This window comes from Pinus tabuliformis, chromosome 3_2 (assembly GCF_031772625.1).
Source record: "Pinus tabuliformis cultivar Carrire ecotype Pingquan chromosome 3_2, CPIR1, whole genome shotgun sequence".
NCBI lineage: Eukaryota > Viridiplantae > Streptophyta > Pinopsida > Pinales > Pinaceae > Pinus > Pinus tabuliformis.
In genome coordinates, this window is record NC_142302.1 from 152,198,239 (window position 1) to 152,219,399 (window position 21,161).

The following is a 21,161-nucleotide window of genomic DNA, read 5'->3' on the forward strand; positions in this document are numbered from 1 at the left end:
ATCAACCCTCGTGGGTGGTCCAAAAAGAGTTTGACACACCCTTGCAACTTCTTCTTTGATAGTTGCAAAAGTCACAGAAATCATAGTCAGCGCCTTGAGAGATACATTGTTTGCAGTAGACTCAACACCATGACATGGCATAGATGACCATTCAAGCCTTGAGGATCAATAAGCCTTATTTGAAGTAGGATGTAGCTCCCGTTTCATTTATGAGCCAAGTTATCTCATTTATGAGCCAAAGGAGGGAGAGAGCGTTCAAAATTTCTATAAATTCAAGTGGGTGGAGAACCCAAAAAAAAAGAAGATGTGCATTGTTATGTTGCCAAAATTTCTCCAAGCAATCAATCATTCCAATGCTAAGAGGGTTCCACCATTGAGAGAGTTTCTTCTTTACTTCTTTGAGAGAGAAAGAGTTTGCAAAAAAGATTGAAAATGGAAAATCCTTGCTAAGAGATATTGAGCACCATTGCTAAAAAAAATCTCTTCAACTGTCTTTGAAGTCCATTTGAAACTCTTCCAATACCAAAAATAAATAAAGAGGGCCCTTTTCCCATTACTTTGTTGATTTGTTTTGCTTCATTTGCTTGTTTCAATTTGTTTTGTTTTGTTTTGTTTCATGCATTGTTTTCATCTAATTCAATGCTTTGTTTAGTCCATATTTAATCACTAATATCACTCATCATTTATGTATATTCTTGTAGGATGCAACCAACTGCGAGATAAGATAATTTGGTACACTTGTGCTACCTAATTCAACACACAAGCCATACCAAGCCAATGTTGGGAACAAGTTTCAATGGATTTTATTACAAGTTTACCCAAATCTGAAGGAAAGAGTGTCATTATGGTAGTGATAAATCAAATGACAAAGTATGTCCACTTTTTCTCTCTTTCTCATCCTATTAAACCAAGTACTATGGAAAAAGAATTCATGGAAACAATCCAATAGCTATATGGAATACCAAATATTATGGTAAGTGATAGAGATCCAATTTTCATTGGAAAACTTTTGGACTGAATTATTTTCGTGTTTGGGTACTCAATTAGCTCATAGCTCATCTTACAATCTTCAATCTCATGGGCAAACTAAGATTGTGAATAAATTTTTAGAAGGTTATCTATGTTGCTTTACATATGATAAACAAACAAAATAGGTCAAATGTTTTCCCTTGGCAGAATGGTGGTACAACACATCCTTCCATACTTCATAAAAAATGTCACCATTTAAGGAACTTTATGGATATCATCCTCCATCCTTAACATCACCTTTGAAAGATACTATAAAGGCCTAGGTAGTAGAGGATAAATCCTACACCAATAAGAAGTTGCCAAACTATTGAAGGACAACTTGGTTATGGCACAAAATAGGAGGAAACAACAAGCAAATCAATATCATAGTGAAATGGAATTTGAAGTGGGGGATTTGTATTAGTGAGACTACAACCATATAAACAGATGTCCCTCAAGGAGCAAAAGAATAATAATAAATTAACTTTATGATATTATGGTGCCTATAATATGTTGTAAAAGGATTTGAAGTATGGCCTAAAAATTGGAGTTGTCTCCATCTTCATTTGTACATCATGTATTCCATGTTTCTTGTTTAAAGAAGGTCATTAGTGATAAGATCCCAGTCCAAACTCTTTTACTGGAGATCAATGAAGAAGGGAAAATAATACTAGAAGAAAAAATAATTTTGGAAAATAAGGACTAAGCAATTGAGAAATCAAGCAATTAATGATGACCTCATCAAATGGAAGAAGTGACATGGGAAGAGGAAGGTTTCAAGCAAAAAAACCCACATATAGTCAAGTGTTGAGGAAAATACTTCTTTGAAGGGGAGGGGTATGTTAATACCTGTATAAGCCCCATGTTAACCTAAAAAACCCTTATTAAGCCCTAGATATCAAGTGAGTAAATTTATAGTGTTATATTGTTATGTAGATTAGAACCCCTCATGATCCCATTGTATTATAATTGTATACTTTATCTCCTATATATATCTATATATATATATATATATATATATATATATATATATATATATATATATATATATATATATATATATATATATATATATATATATATATATATATCTATATATCTATATATATATATATATATATATATATATATATATATATATATATATATATATATATATGAGACACACACACTCTAAGGGGAACTACTCTTAGGATCATAAAATATTGTCTTGTCCATTGTTATATTGCTATTGGTTACAACATTGGGGTTGTATAAGCTAGAAGTTATCTTGCAAATAAATACATTATGCTTTGCATGGAAAATGTATAATAAATTGTCTAACGGAGAATAAATTTTGAAAATAGTATTTGAAGCTTGTAATTGTTAAATTGATTGTTCAATTATCATTAGAATGTTATCAAATATTATGGACAAGTTATGCAGGTGTAACTGTAGCAAATTCCTAAATTTAAAAGTTAGCTTTATGAAAATTAGGTAGAAAATAGTTTGTTGGCTAATTGTTTGATAAAATATTTGTGTGGAAAAACTATGTAAAGGTTGTAATTGAGAAATCCATGTGTTTGAACATGCCAAATGGTGTATGAAAAAGTTTATATTCGAATATGGAAGTGTTGCAAAGGAAATTGATAAAATTTCCAAAGTTCTATTCGGTGTAAATAGGGGGGGAAATATTTAAAATTGGATATAATATCCAAAATAAAAGAAGATATAGAGGTTTAATGATGGAAACGATGTAATTTATGGTTTTGGTTTTGTATATTTTGTTTGCAAATTTTATTCATTATCGACAACTAATGTCACCTAGTAAGGAAACATTTTATAATTGGATACCATCACTTCAACTACATCTGATTTCCTCTATAAATGCCCACGTGGGGAGGGGCACAAGCTCCTCCTACAAAAAAGCGATGGCTGGGGACAACCAATCTAGCAAGGGAGGATTTGGAGCTTCACACGGAGAAGGAGATATCCCAAACACTATAATTCATGGAGCGGAATGGAAATCTCGATTCAAAAGAAAATATCTAGTCAAAGCAGTAGCAAACCCTAAATATAATGTTCAACCCAATAAACTAAAAGGATACAAACAATATATGAAATATCACACCCTCATCTATAATTTTATTAGGATATTTCCTTCTAAGAAGGACTTGGTAAATTGGATCTACAATAAATGGTAGCCAAAAGGTTAAATTGATTTGTAACTTGGGGCCAAATGCTTCTTTATGGTAATCTTCACCAGCTTGGAAGACAGGGCCTGAATCTTTGAAAATGGTCCTTATTTTTTCAACAATGCAGTATGTTGATGAGATAATAAGGAACACTATAACCTTGAAAAAGATTAATTTTTAGTAGCATTGGTGTGGGTGACACTTTTTTCTCTACCCAAAGAATTTTGGGACCTAAAGATTCTAGAAGGAATTGGAAACTCGATTGGATCTTTTGTCATGATATCAGAGTTAACCAGATACATGTGGTACACCTTATATGCCAGAATATGTGTATACATGAATATCTCCAAACCTTTTCCAGAGTCTATAGAAATATCTTACCAAGAGGAAGTATGGTGTCAACCTTTGGACTATGAACATATTCCTTTTCAGTGTCAGAGATGCCATGTGTATGACCATTTATTCAGATATTTCCTAATTCATCAAGAAGAAATTTAGGCAAAACCCCAAAGATTTAATTTCGAGGGTTTTCAAAAAGTTGCAATAGAGAAACGCTAAAAAAAAAATCTACCCAACTGGAGGCAAACTCAATTTTAATCGGAAACAAGTATTTGGTGCTTCCAAATCACGATGATAGTATAGAGTTGCCTAAAGATATGAGGAATTTGGACTCAAATGTGGAGGAGATTCATGCCAAAACCTCCTTAAAAAGGAAGGCTCCACAACCCCCCCCCCCCCCTGCCCCCACCCCGCCAAAAATAAATCTTGAACCAGGAGACGATAATCATGCTAAATCAGGTAAAAATGGATGGAGAGGAGGATACTATAATCTTGAACAAAGACAAGAAAATCCTATTAAATCTTCTTTAAGAATGGAAAAATAAGGATTTGGACACCTTTCCAGAGTGCTATAAAGTCCAATATCATCATATTTATCTAAGGGTGAAGGATCAATTACAGGTAGCAAATGAGGAGGTGAGATCATCATGAAAGGGTTTGGGAGTACTTACACAGAGTAGGAAAGGAAAATCCAAAAGTGATAAGGAATCTAAAAAAACGCGGTAGGAGGACCATCAAAGTCTCGATCTGGATAGTTGGGGAACATTTTGTTAATACAAGGAAAACAACTATGTTATCATTTATGTTTTCCTCTCCCAAACACTACATAATTCAGGTTTATCTCTTGGAATATATGCAATCTTAATAGTTAGGGTAAACTAAGATATTTTAGAGATAGAATAAAAAAGGAAAACCCAATAACTTTTATGATTTAAGAAATAAAAGTCTCAAGTAATAAAATCAAGTAAATTGCCTCTCAATGTTGGAGATGATGTGAAGTAGTCACTTTGGATGCCAAAGGAATTGTAGGGGGTCTCGTCATTATTTTCAACCCTCTAGAGGTATCATTCAAATATTAAATTGCACTACCTCACATTCTCTCGAGAGTTTCAATATGTAGGAGCTAAGGAATCTAATTGCCTAACATTAGTATATGGTTGCCATATCCCCATAGAAAAATCAACTTTTTGGCTAGCATTTATAATAATATGATCCCTCCACCAAGAAAAGATTTAGTTCATTGGTAGAGATTTGATTTCAACCTCATTAAATCCCTGGAGGAGAAGAATGGGGGGATCAGGATGCTCAAAGGTAAGGTATAACAATTCTCTGACCTTCATCATCAACTTCAAGTGGATGTTTTGAATATTACCAATGGGGTGTATACTTGGAATAATCATAGGGGAGGAAGAAACTAGGAGGTTAGAAAACTTGATCGATTTTAGTATCTTAAACCTTACTTGAACATGGTATTTTTGTTTTAGCTGTTATTTAACCAATAATTGGCTCATACCACTAGTCAATCCACTTAGAGTTAGACTTGAAAGCAACTCCTCATAAATGGCCCTTCAAATTTGAAGGCTTCTAGCTATAGGATCTTGATTCCTATCCAAAGCCAAAATATGACGGGGAGAACTATAGGTCCAAGGATGAAACCACATGCATACCTTCCAACGTAAGCTCAAGGAATTTAAAGTCAAATTTAAAGAATGGAATAGAAAGGAATTCAGTCATATATCCAAATAAAAACAAGTCCTGGAGACGCACATGCAGCAGGTGCAACATCATATTATTATGGAGATGTATACCTTGATAATGGAATAAGGACAACAGATTAAAAAAATAGAGCAATGGAAAAAGTAGGAGGATACCTTTTGGAAATAAAAGTGTCGTGTGAAATGGAAGAGGAAATGATAGAGGAACTCAAAAATTTTCTATAAGGCTATGGTAAAACATCGCCACAACAACAAGATATTCTCACATTCCTCCAGTGATGGGAAATGCTTGGTGAAACATGGAAAATCATAGACTTAGGAACTTGTCTCACACTATCATTCATTGCTTATGAATTCCATGCCCAACAGTTCAACTACTATCCAACAAATTACCTTGCATGTACCCAGTCTTCATTATCCAACCTAGAATAAGGTCCTCATGAGAGAATTATTGTTTAGAAAATTGGAAGAGGTATTAATGTTGTTGCCAAAAAATAAATCTTTTGGGCCCAATGGCTTCACAAAAAACTTCTTTCAAGATTTCTAGCCTTGTATAGTCTTAAAGGCACATGCTCTAGTTTAAGAATATCGTTTCTTTGAAAAGGTATGGATAGGTATTAATGATACTTTTAGTACTTTAATTCCCAAGTCTGGAAAAGTGGATAATTCTAGTAGTTTATACCAATTTCCCTTTGTAATATTGTTTATAAATATTATATCATCGATCATTGTGAATCACCACAAACCTCTGTTGGACAATATCATTTCCCCATAGCAGACTAGTTTTCCTAAAGTTCGTGAAATACTTGATGGGATCATGGTAGCTAGTGAGGTTATCCACTCCCTAAAGAGATCCAAGAAGGCCATGATGCTTGTAAAATTGGACCTCTCTAAATCTTATGACCATTTTAATTGGCATTTCTTACTCCAAACTCTCAAAACCTTTGTTTTTTCATCTCAATAGATCCCTTAGATCAAGTCCCTAATCTCTACTCTCTTCTTCTCCATCCTTTTGAATTTTTCTCCAACCATCAATTTTAATCCTTCCACAATTATATGACAGCGAGATCCTATCTCCCCCTTTTTATTCATCTTGGCAGTAGAGGTATTGGGAAGATATCTTAAAGTTGTTGGATGTTAGGAGGTTATCAAGGAGCTCTACCTTTATGGTAATGATTTACCTATCACCCATCAACAATTTTTTGATGATATTATGCTCTTAGGTATGCTCATTGTGAGGGATACTAGGGATTTGAAAATCATACTCAATGACTCCATAGAGGATTCAAGTGTGGTGATAAATTCAAAAAAATCAAATATATATTTCTTTAACACTAATGTGGTTGTTCATAGACATCTAGGACACATCATGGACTTCCAAATAGGAAAACTTCTTGCTAAGTACCTAGGAGCTCCATTGGTAGATAACTCTTTGATATTAGCTTGTTGGTAGGGAATAATTTAGAATATCTCCAATAATCTAGAAAATTGTGCATTATGTTCTCTTAACTTAGTAGGCAGACTTGTCCTTCTCAAGTTTGTCCTTCAAGCTCTTCCAGTTTACCAATTATCAGCCTTAAGAGCTCCCAAATTTATCTTTCAATCCATCACTACTCTCTCTCTCTCTCTCTCTCTCTTTCAATCCATCATTCTCTCTCTCTCTCTCTCTCTCTCTTTCAATCCATCACTTCTCTCTCTCTCTCTCTCTCTCTCTCTATATATATATATATATATATATTCTTTAGAGAGGAGAAAAGAAGGAAAAATATCTCTCTCTCTCTCTCTCTCTCTCTATATATATATATATATATATATATTCTTTAGAGAGGAGAAAAGAAGGAAAAATCTCTCTCTCTCTCTCTCTCTCTCTCTCTCTCTCTCTCTCTCTCTCTCTCTCTCTCTCTATCTATATATATATTCTTTAGAGAGGAGAAAAGAAGGAAAAATAATGGTCATTGGTTGCATATGAAAATATTTGCATCCACAAGTTGGTTGGGGGTTTGGGTCTGAGAGACCCAGAGTCCTTAACAAGGCATTAGGAGCTAAGCTATGGTAGAGATTGCTTCAAGGAGGCAATGAAATTTTGAAACAATTTTGGGACAATAAATATTGCCACACCTATTCTCATTGTAAAAGTTAAGAGCTACAGATTATCCCTTGGGATCCTCTATATGGAATTTGGCACGAGAAAACTAGAGTCTTATCCAAAATAATTCCATTTAGGAGATTAAGAATGGACACACTAACCTCTTCTCGAAATATGTGTGGAAAAAAATGCCATGGTTGGGGATCATGGGGAACTTCAAGGGTTAGAGATGTTTAGTTCAGAGAAATGGTGCACTACAATAGAAGAATCTGGAAACCATTACTTGATTTTTCAATTTTGAGAGGATGGAAGACGATAGAATATTGGTCGGCACACCCAACCTTAACTGCCTAGCTCATTCTTGCTTAGGAGTTGCAAAGTCACGAAATTACCATTTCTCAAGTTCGTGACAAACTTCGGTGGGGTTATCAAACCAAACGGATGTTCAATCTTAAGTAAGCATACTCCCTATTTGCCAATCACAAGGATATCCATCATCAACCTCTATGGTGAAAAATTTGGGCGAGTGGTCGTTGGACTAAGTTTGCACAATTTTTGTGGCTGATAGGAAGATAAAATATCCTCTTGTGGGATCAAATTAGAAAAATTTAACTTTGGGGCCCTTCAATGTGCCCCTTATGCTGGAATAGGGAAGAGACTGTGGAACATCTTTTGAATTCCTGTCCTATTGTTTATCATCTTTGGTGCGGGTCATATTCCTTTTTGGATACTGAAACCACAATTACAATAGCCTGGTCGAAAGTTTAGAGAAATGGAGAATAAACATATTTTCTAACCCAATTCTAAATTGAACATGGATTATTGTTCTTGGATTTATCAGGTTTGTGACTTGGAAAGAAAGAAATAAGAGGATTTTCAATTGAAAGAAAAATGAGGAAGGGAAAATATGGTAAATTATTAAGAAAAGTGTCTGAGATACCATGCTCTCTAAAGGATGGACCCAGGAGGAATGGAAAGAAAATCAACATGAAATAAAGATATTATCAAAACTTGAGCATTCTCCTTAATAATCTCAAATATTCATTCCAAGATCCCTACTCTTTGAAATGCCTCTCCTTTAATCTACACTGCCCCAATAGGTTTTGTGAACTTAAATTTTGATGATGCTTTCGAAGGAAACATTGAACAAGTTGGTTATGGAGGGATTTTGAGACTAGGAAGGTCAAACCTTGAACTTGTATGTTACAAAGTGTGGTATTAGAATTAATAATGTGGTGGAGTTTCTTGCATTTGAGAGAGGCTTGGTCTTGGATATTAATGAAATCTATCAACATTGCACATTGATGGTGATTCCTAGTTGGTTATCTCATATGTCAGGAAAATAATCAATGAGACACTTGTAGAAAACTATCCAAGATTTGGTGACTAGAGAAAATTAGGTTATGAACCTTGTGCCTTAAAAATTATAAGAAACCAATACTTACAATCCACTTCAAGGGGGATACCTCCTTATACAATAAACAAGACCGTATTTTATGATCTAAGACTGGGTCTCCTTTCTCTCTCCCTCTCTCATTATATATAACGAGATATTGAGTGATTACATTTCCATTATTATATTGTTATATAGGCTCAAACCCCTCATGATCCTATTTTATTATAATTGTATCCTTTGTCTTCCACACACACACACACACACACACATATATATATATATATCTGTATGTATGTATGTATAATAGGACCATGAGGGGTTCTATCCTACATAACAATATAACAATAGAAATGTAATCACTTAATATCTAGGGCTTAGTAATGGGTTTTTGGGTTAACATGGGGTTTATATAGGGCTTAAGATGCCCCTCCCCTTCAACGAAGAGTTTCCCTCAACACCTGACTATCTATGGGTGTTTTTGCATGAAACACTCATCTTCCCATGTCACTTCTTCCACTGGTAGTTCCTCCCATTTGATGAGGTACTCAGTAATTGCTCAATTTCTCAACTACTTAGTACTTGTTTCCAAATTTTTTATGGTTCTAGTATTATTTTCCCTTCTTCATTAATCCCTAGTAGAAGAGTTTAGACTGGGATCTTATCACCGATGACCTTCTTTAAGCAAGAAAAATGGAAGAATGGATGTACACGTGAAGATGGATGTAGCTCCAATTTGTAGGCCATACTTCCAATCCTCTACAATACCTTATAGGGGTCATAATACCCCTGAGCTAATTTATTATCCTTCTTTTGTTGCTTGAGAGATATTTGTTTATATGGTCGTAGTATCACAAATATGCAATCCCCCACTTCAAATTCCCATTCACTGCGATGTTTATCTTCTTGTTGTTTCATCTTATTTTGTTCCATAACCAATTTATCCTTCAATAGTTTGAGAACCTCTAGATTGGTGTTGGATGTGTTCCTTTACTGCTTGAGCCTTTATAGTCCCTTTCAAGGGTGATATGATGGATAAAGGATGATATCAATAAAGAGCCATAAATGGTGACATTTTTTTATGAAGTATGGAAGGATGTGTTGTACCACCATTTTGTGAAGGGAAACCATTTCACCCATTTTGTCTATTTATTAGATGTAAAGCAATGTAGATATCCTTATAAACATTTATTCACAATCTCATTTTCCCATGAGATTGAGGATGGTAAGATGTGTTGTGAGCCAATTGAATACCCAAACAAGAAAATAATTCATTCCAAAAATTTCTAGTGAAAATTGGATCTCTATCACTCACAATAATCTTTGGTTTTCCATGAATCTTTTGGATTGTTTCCATGAATGCTTCTACCAAAGTACTTGCTTTAAGAGGATGAGAATGAGAGAAATAGTGGCATACTTTTTCATTTGATCTACCACTACCATAATGACACAATTTCCTTCAGATTTGGGTAAGCCTATAATACAATCCACTAAAACTTCTTCCCAATGCTGGCTTGGTATGGATAAAGGTTGAAGGAGCCCTAGGGTCTTGATAGTCTATCCTTTATTTTGTTGACATACCACACATTTTGCTGCAATTTTTTGTAGATCTACTTTAAGACCTTCCCAAAAAAATATTTCTTAATCCTATGGTATGTCTTCAAGAATCCTTAATGTCCTGCTATAAGAGAGGTGTGCGATTCCAATATGATCTTCTTTTTGAGTTAATTATTCTTACATAAGTATAAGAAATCTTGATACCATAAAAAATCATTTTTCCATGTAAATTTTTCTTAATTCATCATGGTCCTCTTGTAGTTGTTTATTATCTTGCATATATTCTCATCTTGTTGCCCTTTTGTTCTTGCTTCTTCCACCTAGTTAGATTGTGGAATGGAAATAGCAAATAATAAACCATTTGTGTCTTCCTCATTTCTTCATAGTGCATCTGCCAAAATATTTTGTTTTCCCTTTTTGTAGATAATTTGAAAGTCATAACCCAACATCTTCGTGACCCATTTTTATTTCTCTTCTGAATATAGTCTTTCCTCCAAGAAGTACTTCAAAATACCATGATATGTTTTTACTTTGAAGTGTCTTCCTATTTGGCATTGATGTCATTTCTTAACTGCATGGAGTATGGCCAACATTTCTTTTTCATAGACGGGTCTGAGTAAGTTATTTTTTAAAGTTATCTACTTTCAAAGGCAAGGGATCTTCCTTCTTGTGTCAAAACTACACCAATGTCATGGCTTGAGGCATCACAATCCACAATAAATATTTTTGTGAAGTCATGTGTCGCAAAGATGTGCGTTGTACACATAGCCTCTTTAAGTTATTCAAATGCTTTAGTTTCCTCTTTAGTCCAAGAAAATGACTCCTTTGGTAATATATTGTAAATTCTAATAATCCTCTCAACTTATTCAAGGTATTTGGGATTGGTTGTTCCCTCATATTTTTTGCTTTGTTTCAATCCAGCTTGACCTCGTTGTGTGATACAATATGAATCAAATATTCCACTTCTTGAACCCCAAATGCACACTTGGAAGGTTTTGCATATATTAGTGTCCCACCTTGACAAGGTTAGTTTTGTGACACTTAGAGAGGCTGATTTTGATGCAGTGATATAAGATTATGTATGCGAGGCTTATGTATATGCTTGTACGCTATAGACTTGGTTTAGGTCACACAGTTTCTACGTGCTTGTTGGGTGATTTAATTGTGAGTTAAATCCTTGTTATTAAATTCGTTAGAGTAGGTTAGTTTATTAGTCAAAAGTATTCGAAAATTCATGAGTTTTTGTTGTCATACAAAGGGTCAAACTCATCAACATTTTCATTGTCATAAGTTTGACCTTTTACTATTTGGAAATTCATTATGAGCATGGTCATCACCTTGATCATTCAAGTTCAATCATGGGAAGGGGTGTCTAAGTATTGGGAGATGTTATGACGACTGTTGAGTCAGGGTATTGAGAGTTTGTTAGGATGTCTACTTGATCATGTGTCTACAGTCAAAGGGATGATGTCAAAGTTGTATAGTCATTAATATCCCAATATTTTCCCTCTTTAAAAATCACATTTTTCCCTCCTTCCTATCCCCTTATTCCCTTTTTTTTTTCCGAAGAAAAAAAACCAAAACTTTTCATTAGCATAATAAAAAGTTTTTTACATTCTGTATGGATCACTGATCAGAGTAGATGGCTCGGCTGGAGCTGTTCCGGACTGACTAAAAGCCTTTAAAACATCAAACAAAAACGAAAACCAGTCTTGTGATGACTGACTGTCTCTACTTCCCCTCTTCCGGAGGTTTATATACATACCATTTAGGCGAACGACTTGGGGTCTCCTTCCATGAAGGAAAACAACCCCGTACATCAAGCTGTCCATAGTTAATTTTAAACATCTGAGAAAAAATATATAAAGAGTTTTTTTGTATACTGTTTTTTGTTTGCCTGAAACAAAAATTTACAAAAAAGTGTGAAAAACTGTAAAAGATATATAAACTTTTGACCATGAGAAAGAAGATCTGTATGCAAAAAAGAAAGGAGTGGAATCCTCGCTCATTGAGGAGGAGCAAATGGGGGCTGATGTGATATGATTTGCTGCCCCTGGAAGTGTTCCTCTATTGACCAGCCGCCCAAATCCTGTTGTAAACCAGCTTTAGAAAGCTGATCTGCTTCTTCATTTTTTTCCCTGTAGATGTGACAGATATGAAAACTGTTAAAAGAGGACTTTAATACCAAAATTTCTTCTAACAGTGGCTTTAAAATCTGATTTTGACAAGATGCATTTCCATTGACCCATTTAATGACATTTTGTGAATCGCCGAAGATTTGAATAGTGAAGATGTTCCTCTGAAGTAGCCAGCAAAGCAAAAGATGTAAAGCAGACAACTCGGCAAAATTGTTTGTCCCAGAACCTAATCCGACAGAAGCTTTTAGGCAATGATCAGAGGTTAAATGAATGCTTATTCCAGCGCCGGCCCTGTTATTCTGGGAAGCTCCATCGAAAAAGGCCCAAGGAATGCCTTCCTTGATAATTAGAGGCTTGTCACGGATTGGGGGATTTTTCGCTTCAGGGGCCGGAATAGCAGAGTATATGGCTGCGCAATTAGAAGCAATGACAGATGAGGGGATGATATTATCTTGAAATATACACTTGTTTCTCGCAAGCCATACACCCCAGAAGAAAATGAGAGGTAGGTTTCTCATATTCCCATCCGGGTAGTTATGCCACCATTTTCTCCATGCAACTTCCAAAGGATCTGACCCCCACTGAGCTTTAACATTAAGCAGAACTGTAAGCTCTTCCCAAATCTTTAAAGAAATTGTGCAAGATGTAAAAAGATGTCTAATAGTTTCCTCATCAGATTTACATAAAGGGCATCTTCCTGGACCAACAAGGTATCTAGCTTGTAAAGTGTCCCATGTTGGGATTTTTCCTTTTAGCAGACACCAAAGGAATATCCTGGCCTTTGCTGGGCTATTAAGCTTCCAAATGCTTTTAGACCACCACTCGGGATTATCCCACCCTTTCTGTTTCATTAAGAAGGAGTATCCATCTTTGGGATGGTATTCTCCAGTTTTCCCCTGGGCCCACATCAGCTTATCAGTTTCGTTTTTGAGTCTAACATGTGACCGATGGAGTTCTTGGATGTAGGAGGCCCATTCGTTCTTCCATCTGATATTTAAACCTAAATCTTCATCATTTTTCCATGCCTGACCCCATAGAGTGGAGTGGCCTACTTTCTCCACCTGGTTTAGAGTGACTATTCCTTTACTGTCAAGGTGTCTGAGGAGACCTGGTGACAGAGCAAAAGCTTCATTGCAACCCACCCAAGGGTCCCTGCCAATTCTGATGTGACTACCATCTCCCACTTTCCAGGCCAGGCCTTGTTCTATCACAGAGAAGGCCTCCAGCGTAGCCTTCCAAATGACTGATATATTCTTCTTTTTCTTTTCCTGACTCCGGATCCAATCTTCTAGAGGGACTGGGTCTATATACTTCCTTTTAACCACCTTTGTCCAGAGATTCTCCATCGATATTATCCTCCACCCGGACTTTGCAGAAAGAAGGAGGATGAATAAGTTGCCAATTAAGAAATGGTCAAGAATGGTAGCCAAGATGAAGGGAAGATTTTTGCCCAAAGATTACCAAATTGCCTTGCATCGACAAGTACAGAATTTGAAGCAAATAGGAATGATGGTGAAGGAATATACTAAAGAATTCTACTGGGTGAATTTGAGAGCTGGTTACACGGAAGACACCCCAGAAAAAACAGCAAGGTTTGCGAATGGCCTAAGGCTGAAAATATTGGATGAGATAAGCATTCTCTCTCCAAGGAACATAGAAGAAGCATACCAGAGTGCCATAAAGGCAGAAGAGAAGATCACAAGAAATCAGAATGCCAGGAGAGGACGAGGAACTGGCAGAGGAAAAGGGCAATCCTATGGCAGAGGAAGAACTGCCAACAATAGTGAAGAGGGCGGCAGTTCCAAGACTTCAAGGACAACAGAAAAAGAAGGTAGCACTAGAGGAGGAAGGTCATATCAGAGAGGAAGGGGAAATGGTAGAGGCAGAGGAGCTGCCTACCAGTGCTACAAGTGCCACAAGTGGGGCCACGAGTCTTTTGAGTGTCCTGAAGGAGAACAAGCTGGTGCAAGAGGAGCGTATGTTGCATAGCCCAAGGAAGTAGAGGCAACACCCCAGGAAGTGGAGAATGTGTTGGAAACAGGAGAAGCCTTAATTTTGAATAAAGTACTGCTAAAGCCAGCTAAGGAGACATTTGAACAAACTCAAAGGAAGGCATTATTTTGGACAGTTTGTAAGTCACACGGAAAATGCTGCAAGTTGATTATCGACAATGGGAGTACGGATAATCTGGTTGCCACAGAGATGGTGGAGAGGTTGGGTTTGAAGAGGCTGAAGCACCCCACTCCCTATAAGGTGTCGTGGTTGCAAAAAGGCCATCAGCTGTTGGTTGACGAACAGTGTGAAGTTGAGTTCCATATTGGAAAGTATAAGGACAAGGTTATTTGCGATATTATGCCTATGAACGTATGTCACATACTGCTAGGAAGGCCATGGCAGTATGACAGAAAGGTAGTGCATGACAGAAAGACAAATTGTTACAAGTTTGTCAAGGATGGGACTAAACACACACTTGTGCCCATCAAGGAGGAGGAAGCAACAAAAACTAGCGGAACCAAAGTGTTGTTGATGGGAGGAAAGGAATTTTTGAAACAGATCGAAGACAGTGAGATAAAATATGTTGTTTTGAGGGGGCCAAAAACAGTGTTGTTGCACACCAAAATTGCAGATTTGCCTGAAGAAATTCAGAACATGTTGTGGGAGTTCAGGGACATTGTAGTGGACGATCTGCCGGATAAATTTCCTCCTAAGAGAAGTATTAGTCATCACATAGACTTTATACCCGGAGCTAGTTTACCGAACAAAGAAACATACCAAATGAGTCCTAAGGACAACGAGGAGATCAGGAAACAGGTACAAGAATTGTTGGATAAAGGGTTGATAAGGGAGAGTTTAAGTCCCTATGTAGTTCCAACATTTTTAGCTCCAAAAAAAGGAGGAGAATGGTGAATGTGCACAGATTCGAGAGCCATCAATAAGATTACCATCAGGTACAGGTTTCCATTACCACGGACGGATGACATGATGGATTGTTTGAGTGGGGCAACATATTTCTTGAAAATCGATCTGAAGAGTGGATACCATCAGATCCGAATCAGGGAAGGGGACGAATGGAAGATAGCTTTTAAAACCAATGAAGGTTTGTATGAGTGGCTGGTGATGCCATTCGAGTTAAGCAATACCCCTAGTATCTTTATGCGCTTAATGAATGAGATGTTAAAAGAATTCATTGGAAAGTTCGTGATTGTATATCTTGATGATATACTGATTTTTAGTAAAACTAGAGGAGAATATTTTCAACACGTTCGAAGTGTGCTGGAAAAGTTACAGCAAAACAAGTTGCTGATAAATCTAAAAAAATGTTCTTTTCTTTAGAGGGAATTAGTTTATTTGGGTTTTATGATTGCAGAAAATAAGCTGAAGATGAACCCAGAGAAAATTGCAGCAATCATTAGCTGGCCATCCCCAAAAAGTTTGTTTGAGGTACGTAGTTTTCATGGGTTGGCAAGTTTTTATTGTAAGTTTATAAGAAATTTTAGTGAGATCTGCACACCTATGTTGGATACTATAAAAAAGGCAAGTCAGCCTTTCCGTTGGACTGAGGCATCAGAGAAAAGCTTTCAAATGTTGAAGAAGAAGATAATTGAAAGACCAATCCTGAGATTGTCATATTTTAACAAGCTTTTCCAAGTTCGTTGTGATGCCAGTGGTACAGCCATTGGGGCCGTACTCAGCCAAGAAGACAAACCTGTTGCTTATTTTAGCGAAAAATTGAACGAAAGCAGGCAGAAGTACTCATCTTACGACAAGGAGTTCTATGTTGTCGTCCAAGCATTGAAGCATTGGAGACACTATTTGCTAGGTAATGAATTTGTTCTGTTTTCTGATAATTTTGCATTGCAGTACGTTATGCAGAAACATAAGCTAAACCACAAGGATGCAAAGTGGGTTGAGTACTTGCAGAGTTTCACGTTTGTCTTGAAGCATATCAGTGGATAGTGCAACAAAGTAGCAGATGCATTGAGCATAAGAGCTTTGCTCTTACAGGAAAGTACGATACAAGTGTTGGGTTTCGATCACCTAATAGACTTGTATAAGATAGATATGGATTTGAAGGAGGCTTATGAAGCTTGCCAAAATCCTTTGTTGAGGAACAATAGTCCGTGGCTGGACTATAACTTATAGGAGAAGCTATTGTTAAAGGGGGACAGTTATGCATTCCTAACTATTCGATGAGGGAGAACATCATAAGGGAGAAGCACAGTGGAGGTATAGCCAGACATTTCGGCATTAACAAGACCTTAGACCACCTCAGCCATTTCTATTACTGGCAAAAGATGTGGAGGGATGTGCAGTGATTTGTAACCAGATGTAAAGTGTGTTAGTTGGCAAAAGGACACAGTCAGAATATGGGACTCTACACACCACTACCTATTCCGAGTAGACCGTGGGACTCAGTCAACTTGGACTTTGTCTTGGGTCTACCAAGAACGCAGTGGGGTTATGATTCTGTGATGGTGGTAGTAGACCGGTTCTCAAAAATGGCACATTTCATCCCTTGTAAAAAAACCAGCGATGCCACTCACGTGGCCCACTTGATTTTCACAGAGATAGTCAGGCTGCACAGCCTACCTAAGTCCATTGTTTTCGACAGGGACATGAAATTTACAGGACGCTTTTGGTGCACCTTGTAGAAGAAGATGGACACACAGTTAAGTTTCAACTCTGCTTATCACCTACAGACCGACAGGCAAACATAGGTGGTAAACAGGAGCTTGGGAAACCTACTACAAAGCTTGATCATAGAAAATTCACGCATGTGGGATCGTGTACTTGCCTAGGCAGAGTTCGCTTACAACGACTCACCAAATCATAGCATGGTATACAGTTCTTTTCAGATATTATATGGCATGCATCCTCGCGAAATGCATGAGTTACGAGATCTAGGACAGCAGGAAAGACGGAGTGCGGATGGGGAAGATTTCGCCAAAGCAATGAATGACCTACACGAGAAGGTAAAGACGAAGTTGCAGGACATCAGTCAAAAGTATAAGCAGCGGGCAGATCTGAAACGAAGAGAGGTACAGTTTAATGTGGGGGATGAAGTCCTCGCACAGTTGCGCAGAGAGTGGTTTCCTAGGGTTGAATACAACAAACTAAAATATAAAAAGATTGGTCCTTACAAAATTTTGCGTAAATTTTCAGCCAATTCTTATGAATTACAGCTGCCTCCAGCAATAGGCATATCGCCCATTTTCAACGTGGCAGACTTGTTTCCATATACTGTCGATCCTGAAGACGACAGTTTAGCACAGCCTACACGGGACACACAGGAGGGAAGTAACACTTGGATGAGAAAAATGCCTTCAACTCATCCCCTTGAGATCAAGAGGATCCTCGACACTCAAGTGGCCAGGCGGACTCGGCGGAAAGAGTACCTACAGTATCTTGTCAAGTGGAAGAACCGTCCCATTGAGGACAGTTCCTGGCTTAACACAGGACAAATACAACATGCAGGCTATTCAGTCGAGAAGCTCATGGACTGGAGCCATGAATTTTTATTACCCTAGGAGCCTGATGCAAGAGCATCTAGCTGAGGGTATCATGGCTGAGGTGTTTGGTCTCAGCTAAGAAGAACAAGTTCACATTTATCATTTAGTTTCATTTCCATTTGTTGGTTAAAACAACATTTAGGGACTTGCATTTTTAATTTATTAGTTAAATGGAATTTAGGAACATCATGGTTAGATGAAGGCTATTACAACCACCTTTCTTTTCTTCTTTCTTTTTATTTAACAGTTGTCTTTCGTACAAAAAAAAATATTCCAACAAAGCAAGAAAAACAAAAATAGTTATCATAACCATTTAACTACAGATGTAATTGCAAGCAATTATGAGAAACTGTCTCGAAATAGTAGAAAAGAAAACATATCACATTTTGTAAGGGGTTCGATTACAAGAGACAGAATAGAAGAAAATAAAACAAGAATTTCTTTTCTGTGCAGAACATTTGTATCCATTTACAGTTATCTATTAATATCTTCCATTAAAATACTGTGTGTATTGACCAAGACAGAGCAATGAATTTCATTTACAGCTAACTATTAATCCCTTTCGTTCAACTACTGTGTGCATTGACAAAGACCAGAGCAGTGTATTTCTTTTTCTTCTCCAAAACAACTATTTCCTACCAGTTATCTAGCAATAGAGTGTCTCGAAGACGGAACTAGCAGCAATTGGAGATATTCTGATAACAAAGAGAAAAATTACAGTTCCGACTAGTAACAAATTCCAAGCCCATTAAGAGTAGACAAACGACACGAAGAAGCCTCTACAGAATCAATAGTCTCAGCTTAAAAAATGATCGCATTGCATATTCAGGTAACCCATAGCCATACAAACAAAAGTCTTTTCTTTCTTTCAAATAATAATCGTGCAGGAAGATAAGTTGCAAAAAAAATACCAAAATAGCAATTGCCAAGATAGGATGAGTCTCATTAGAGACAACCCACGATAGACCCAAGGTTTGAAGACCCAAAAAATATTCAATATTGTTGAGACAACATAATTAATATACAAAAAGGGCATAGCCAAAGGTGGCCAACAGCAACCAAAGAGCCGAGGCCCTCAGAGCCAGACAAACTACCAGACAACCAAAGTGTTGGAACCATAACCAAAATAAAAACGAAACATATATCAGTGATGAGGAGTGACCCTACCGGGTTCACCGGACAGCGACTGTCGTGGAAGCAGGCGTCCAAAGCAACCACCCACCTGCAGTTACAGCCAGCAGAAGGGTGTAGAATCTGAGTACTCACAACTGAAACAAAAGGGCGAACAACAGCAAGGGAGAGGGTTTAAAAATCTCACTAGAGGAATGGACGGCACTAGCGCGAAGAACCCTCAACCAGGTCACAGCCACAAGAGGGAGTCCCTACTCACAAGGATCGGCTACCCTTAGTAAAACCAAAAATTGCAAAAAAGAAATGTAGCAGAGACAAAGAGCTTACCTTGCTAAGCAGAGCCGAGGAACCATGCCCTTGTGACCGCAACCTGCAAGGAACAACACAGAGAGAGAACCAGTTAACCAAATTGAGTTACAGGATGGAGTGTTAACCCTCAACACAACCACAGACAAACCATCAACAAACCCTCACCGCGAGCAAAGCAAAGCCAAGCGTTAAAGTGGAAAATGAAATGAGGGTTGGAGGAGTATAGTCGAAGTGAGAAGGGTGAAGTCCAAGGCAAGGACAAGTGTCCCCTCACACCTACCACCGTACTCACCAATTAACTGTGCCATTAAACCAAAAACAAAATATCTATGTTGATTATTGACATAGTGTTAATCATGTTTGCGCTGACCTTATCTTAGTGTTAATCACAACATTAAATATTGTTAATCCACGAATCTAAAAGGGTTGGTCCCATCAGTGTGCAAAGATGGTACAGTTCTGAGTGGATAGACATGCATGCAATCCAAGCAAGTGAAAAATCAGTCAAACGAAAAAATAATGAAGCTCATGAAGATAGTTGTCGCAATGACGATTACCAGTGCAGAAACAAGGTCATGCATGCGACACTAAGGAAATGCAATGAAAAACTTGAAAAAACACTTCTACAGGTTAAAATACATTGAAATGCCAGAAATCATTCAGTAAAACAAGGAAAATGACACTCACACAAGCAAAGAAATTAAAAGTGACAAAAAAGCGGCAACAGACATGAAAATCAAAACTTACCTGTAAAAGTTGTGTCGACGGTGCCGAAGGTTCCTAGATGCCTTGGGAATGCAAGATATCCAAGATTGAATGTGAAGAATTAGCTCTGGTGTGTCCATTAAAGAGATTTATTAGATTTAGGGTTTATGACACAAATGCCACAAATCTAGGAAAAAATAGATCCCTAAAATCTAGGGATGCTTTTTCACTTTCCTTTTTCGGGAAAAGCTACCATGCATGCAAGGAAGGTTTGCTTTGTTCTGGAGGGAACCGACCAACCTACCAGCACATGCAATGGACAACAACTGAAGGGAAGCTTTTGTGTTGTTTCTGGGCTAAGTGGCCAAGACTAACTGGCATGCTCTACACAATTTTCTAGATCAAGGTTGGATGTCCTCCTTTATGCAATTTTCTAGAGCAAGGCTGGTTGGCCTGCTCTACGCAATTTTCCAAAGCAAGCCTAGTTGGCCTGTTCTGCCCAATTTTCTAGAGCAAGGTTAGTTGGCCTACTTTCAGAAAATTCTAAGTGCAGGGCAATTGTTGGTCTACTCTGTGCGATTCCTGAGTGTAATGCAACTATCCTCTAGGATGGTGTAGTTTTCCCAAACAGCACAAGACCGATTGTGAACCAAGTTGTTGGGTCAGCTTGTGGTTGGTTGACAAAACAAGTGAACACAAGTTGTTAAGCGAAAGATAAAATTGGATGAAACACAAGTACCTGAGGAGTGTAAGATGGATACTAAGATTTCGAGGAAGGAGGCTCCAAAACGAAGCGAATGAAAAATTTAGGACGGTGGTTGTAGCCGCTACAACTTTGGCAACACACTGGTAGAGCTCCAACTCTCTGTAAGGACCTTATTCATGAAAATCAAGTCTAACTCCTCCGGAAGTATTGTTCGATTCTTTGATCATCATGGCTTTAGCACTAAGCTTGAGTTAAAGATATAGTCATTGTCATTCTCTTAATCGATCAGCACACATACCAAGCCAATTCAACTGAGTTGTTTCGATTGGGGATGAGGGGTATATTGGTGCACAAGTAATATAAATGTCAGAGTCTTAGTTTCATCTCTGG

At 37.4% G+C, this 21,161-nt stretch overlaps 2 protein-coding genes across 2 annotated transcripts; one reads left to right on the top strand and one right to left on the bottom strand.

Moving 5' to 3' along the window:
- Positions 1-12,277: 12,277 nt before the first annotated feature.
- LOC149180262 (uncharacterized) lies at positions 12,278-13,756 on the bottom strand. The gene has a single exon (XM_089413828.1). The coding sequence runs from the start codon at positions 13,754-13,756 to the stop codon at positions 12,278-12,280; it is 1,479 nt and encodes a 492-aa protein (XP_089269954.1).
- Positions 13,757-17,245: 3,489 nt separating this feature from the next.
- Positions 17,246-17,938, top strand: LOC149180263 (uncharacterized). Its single transcript, XM_089413829.1, has one exon. The coding sequence runs from the start codon at positions 17,246-17,248 to the stop codon at positions 17,936-17,938; it is 693 nt and encodes a 230-aa protein (XP_089269955.1).
- Positions 17,939-21,161: the final 3,223 nt, after the last annotated feature.

What these genes read in the sequence shown, in the direction of transcription:
- LOC149180263 (XM_089413829.1), top strand. Translation starts at nt 17,246, where the DNA reads ATGGTATACAGTTCTTTTCAGATATTATATGGCATGCATCCTCGCGAA.
- LOC149180262 (XM_089413828.1), bottom strand. Translation starts at nt 13,756, where the DNA reads ATGGAGAATCTCTGGACAAAGGTGGTTAAAAGGAAGTATATAGACCCA.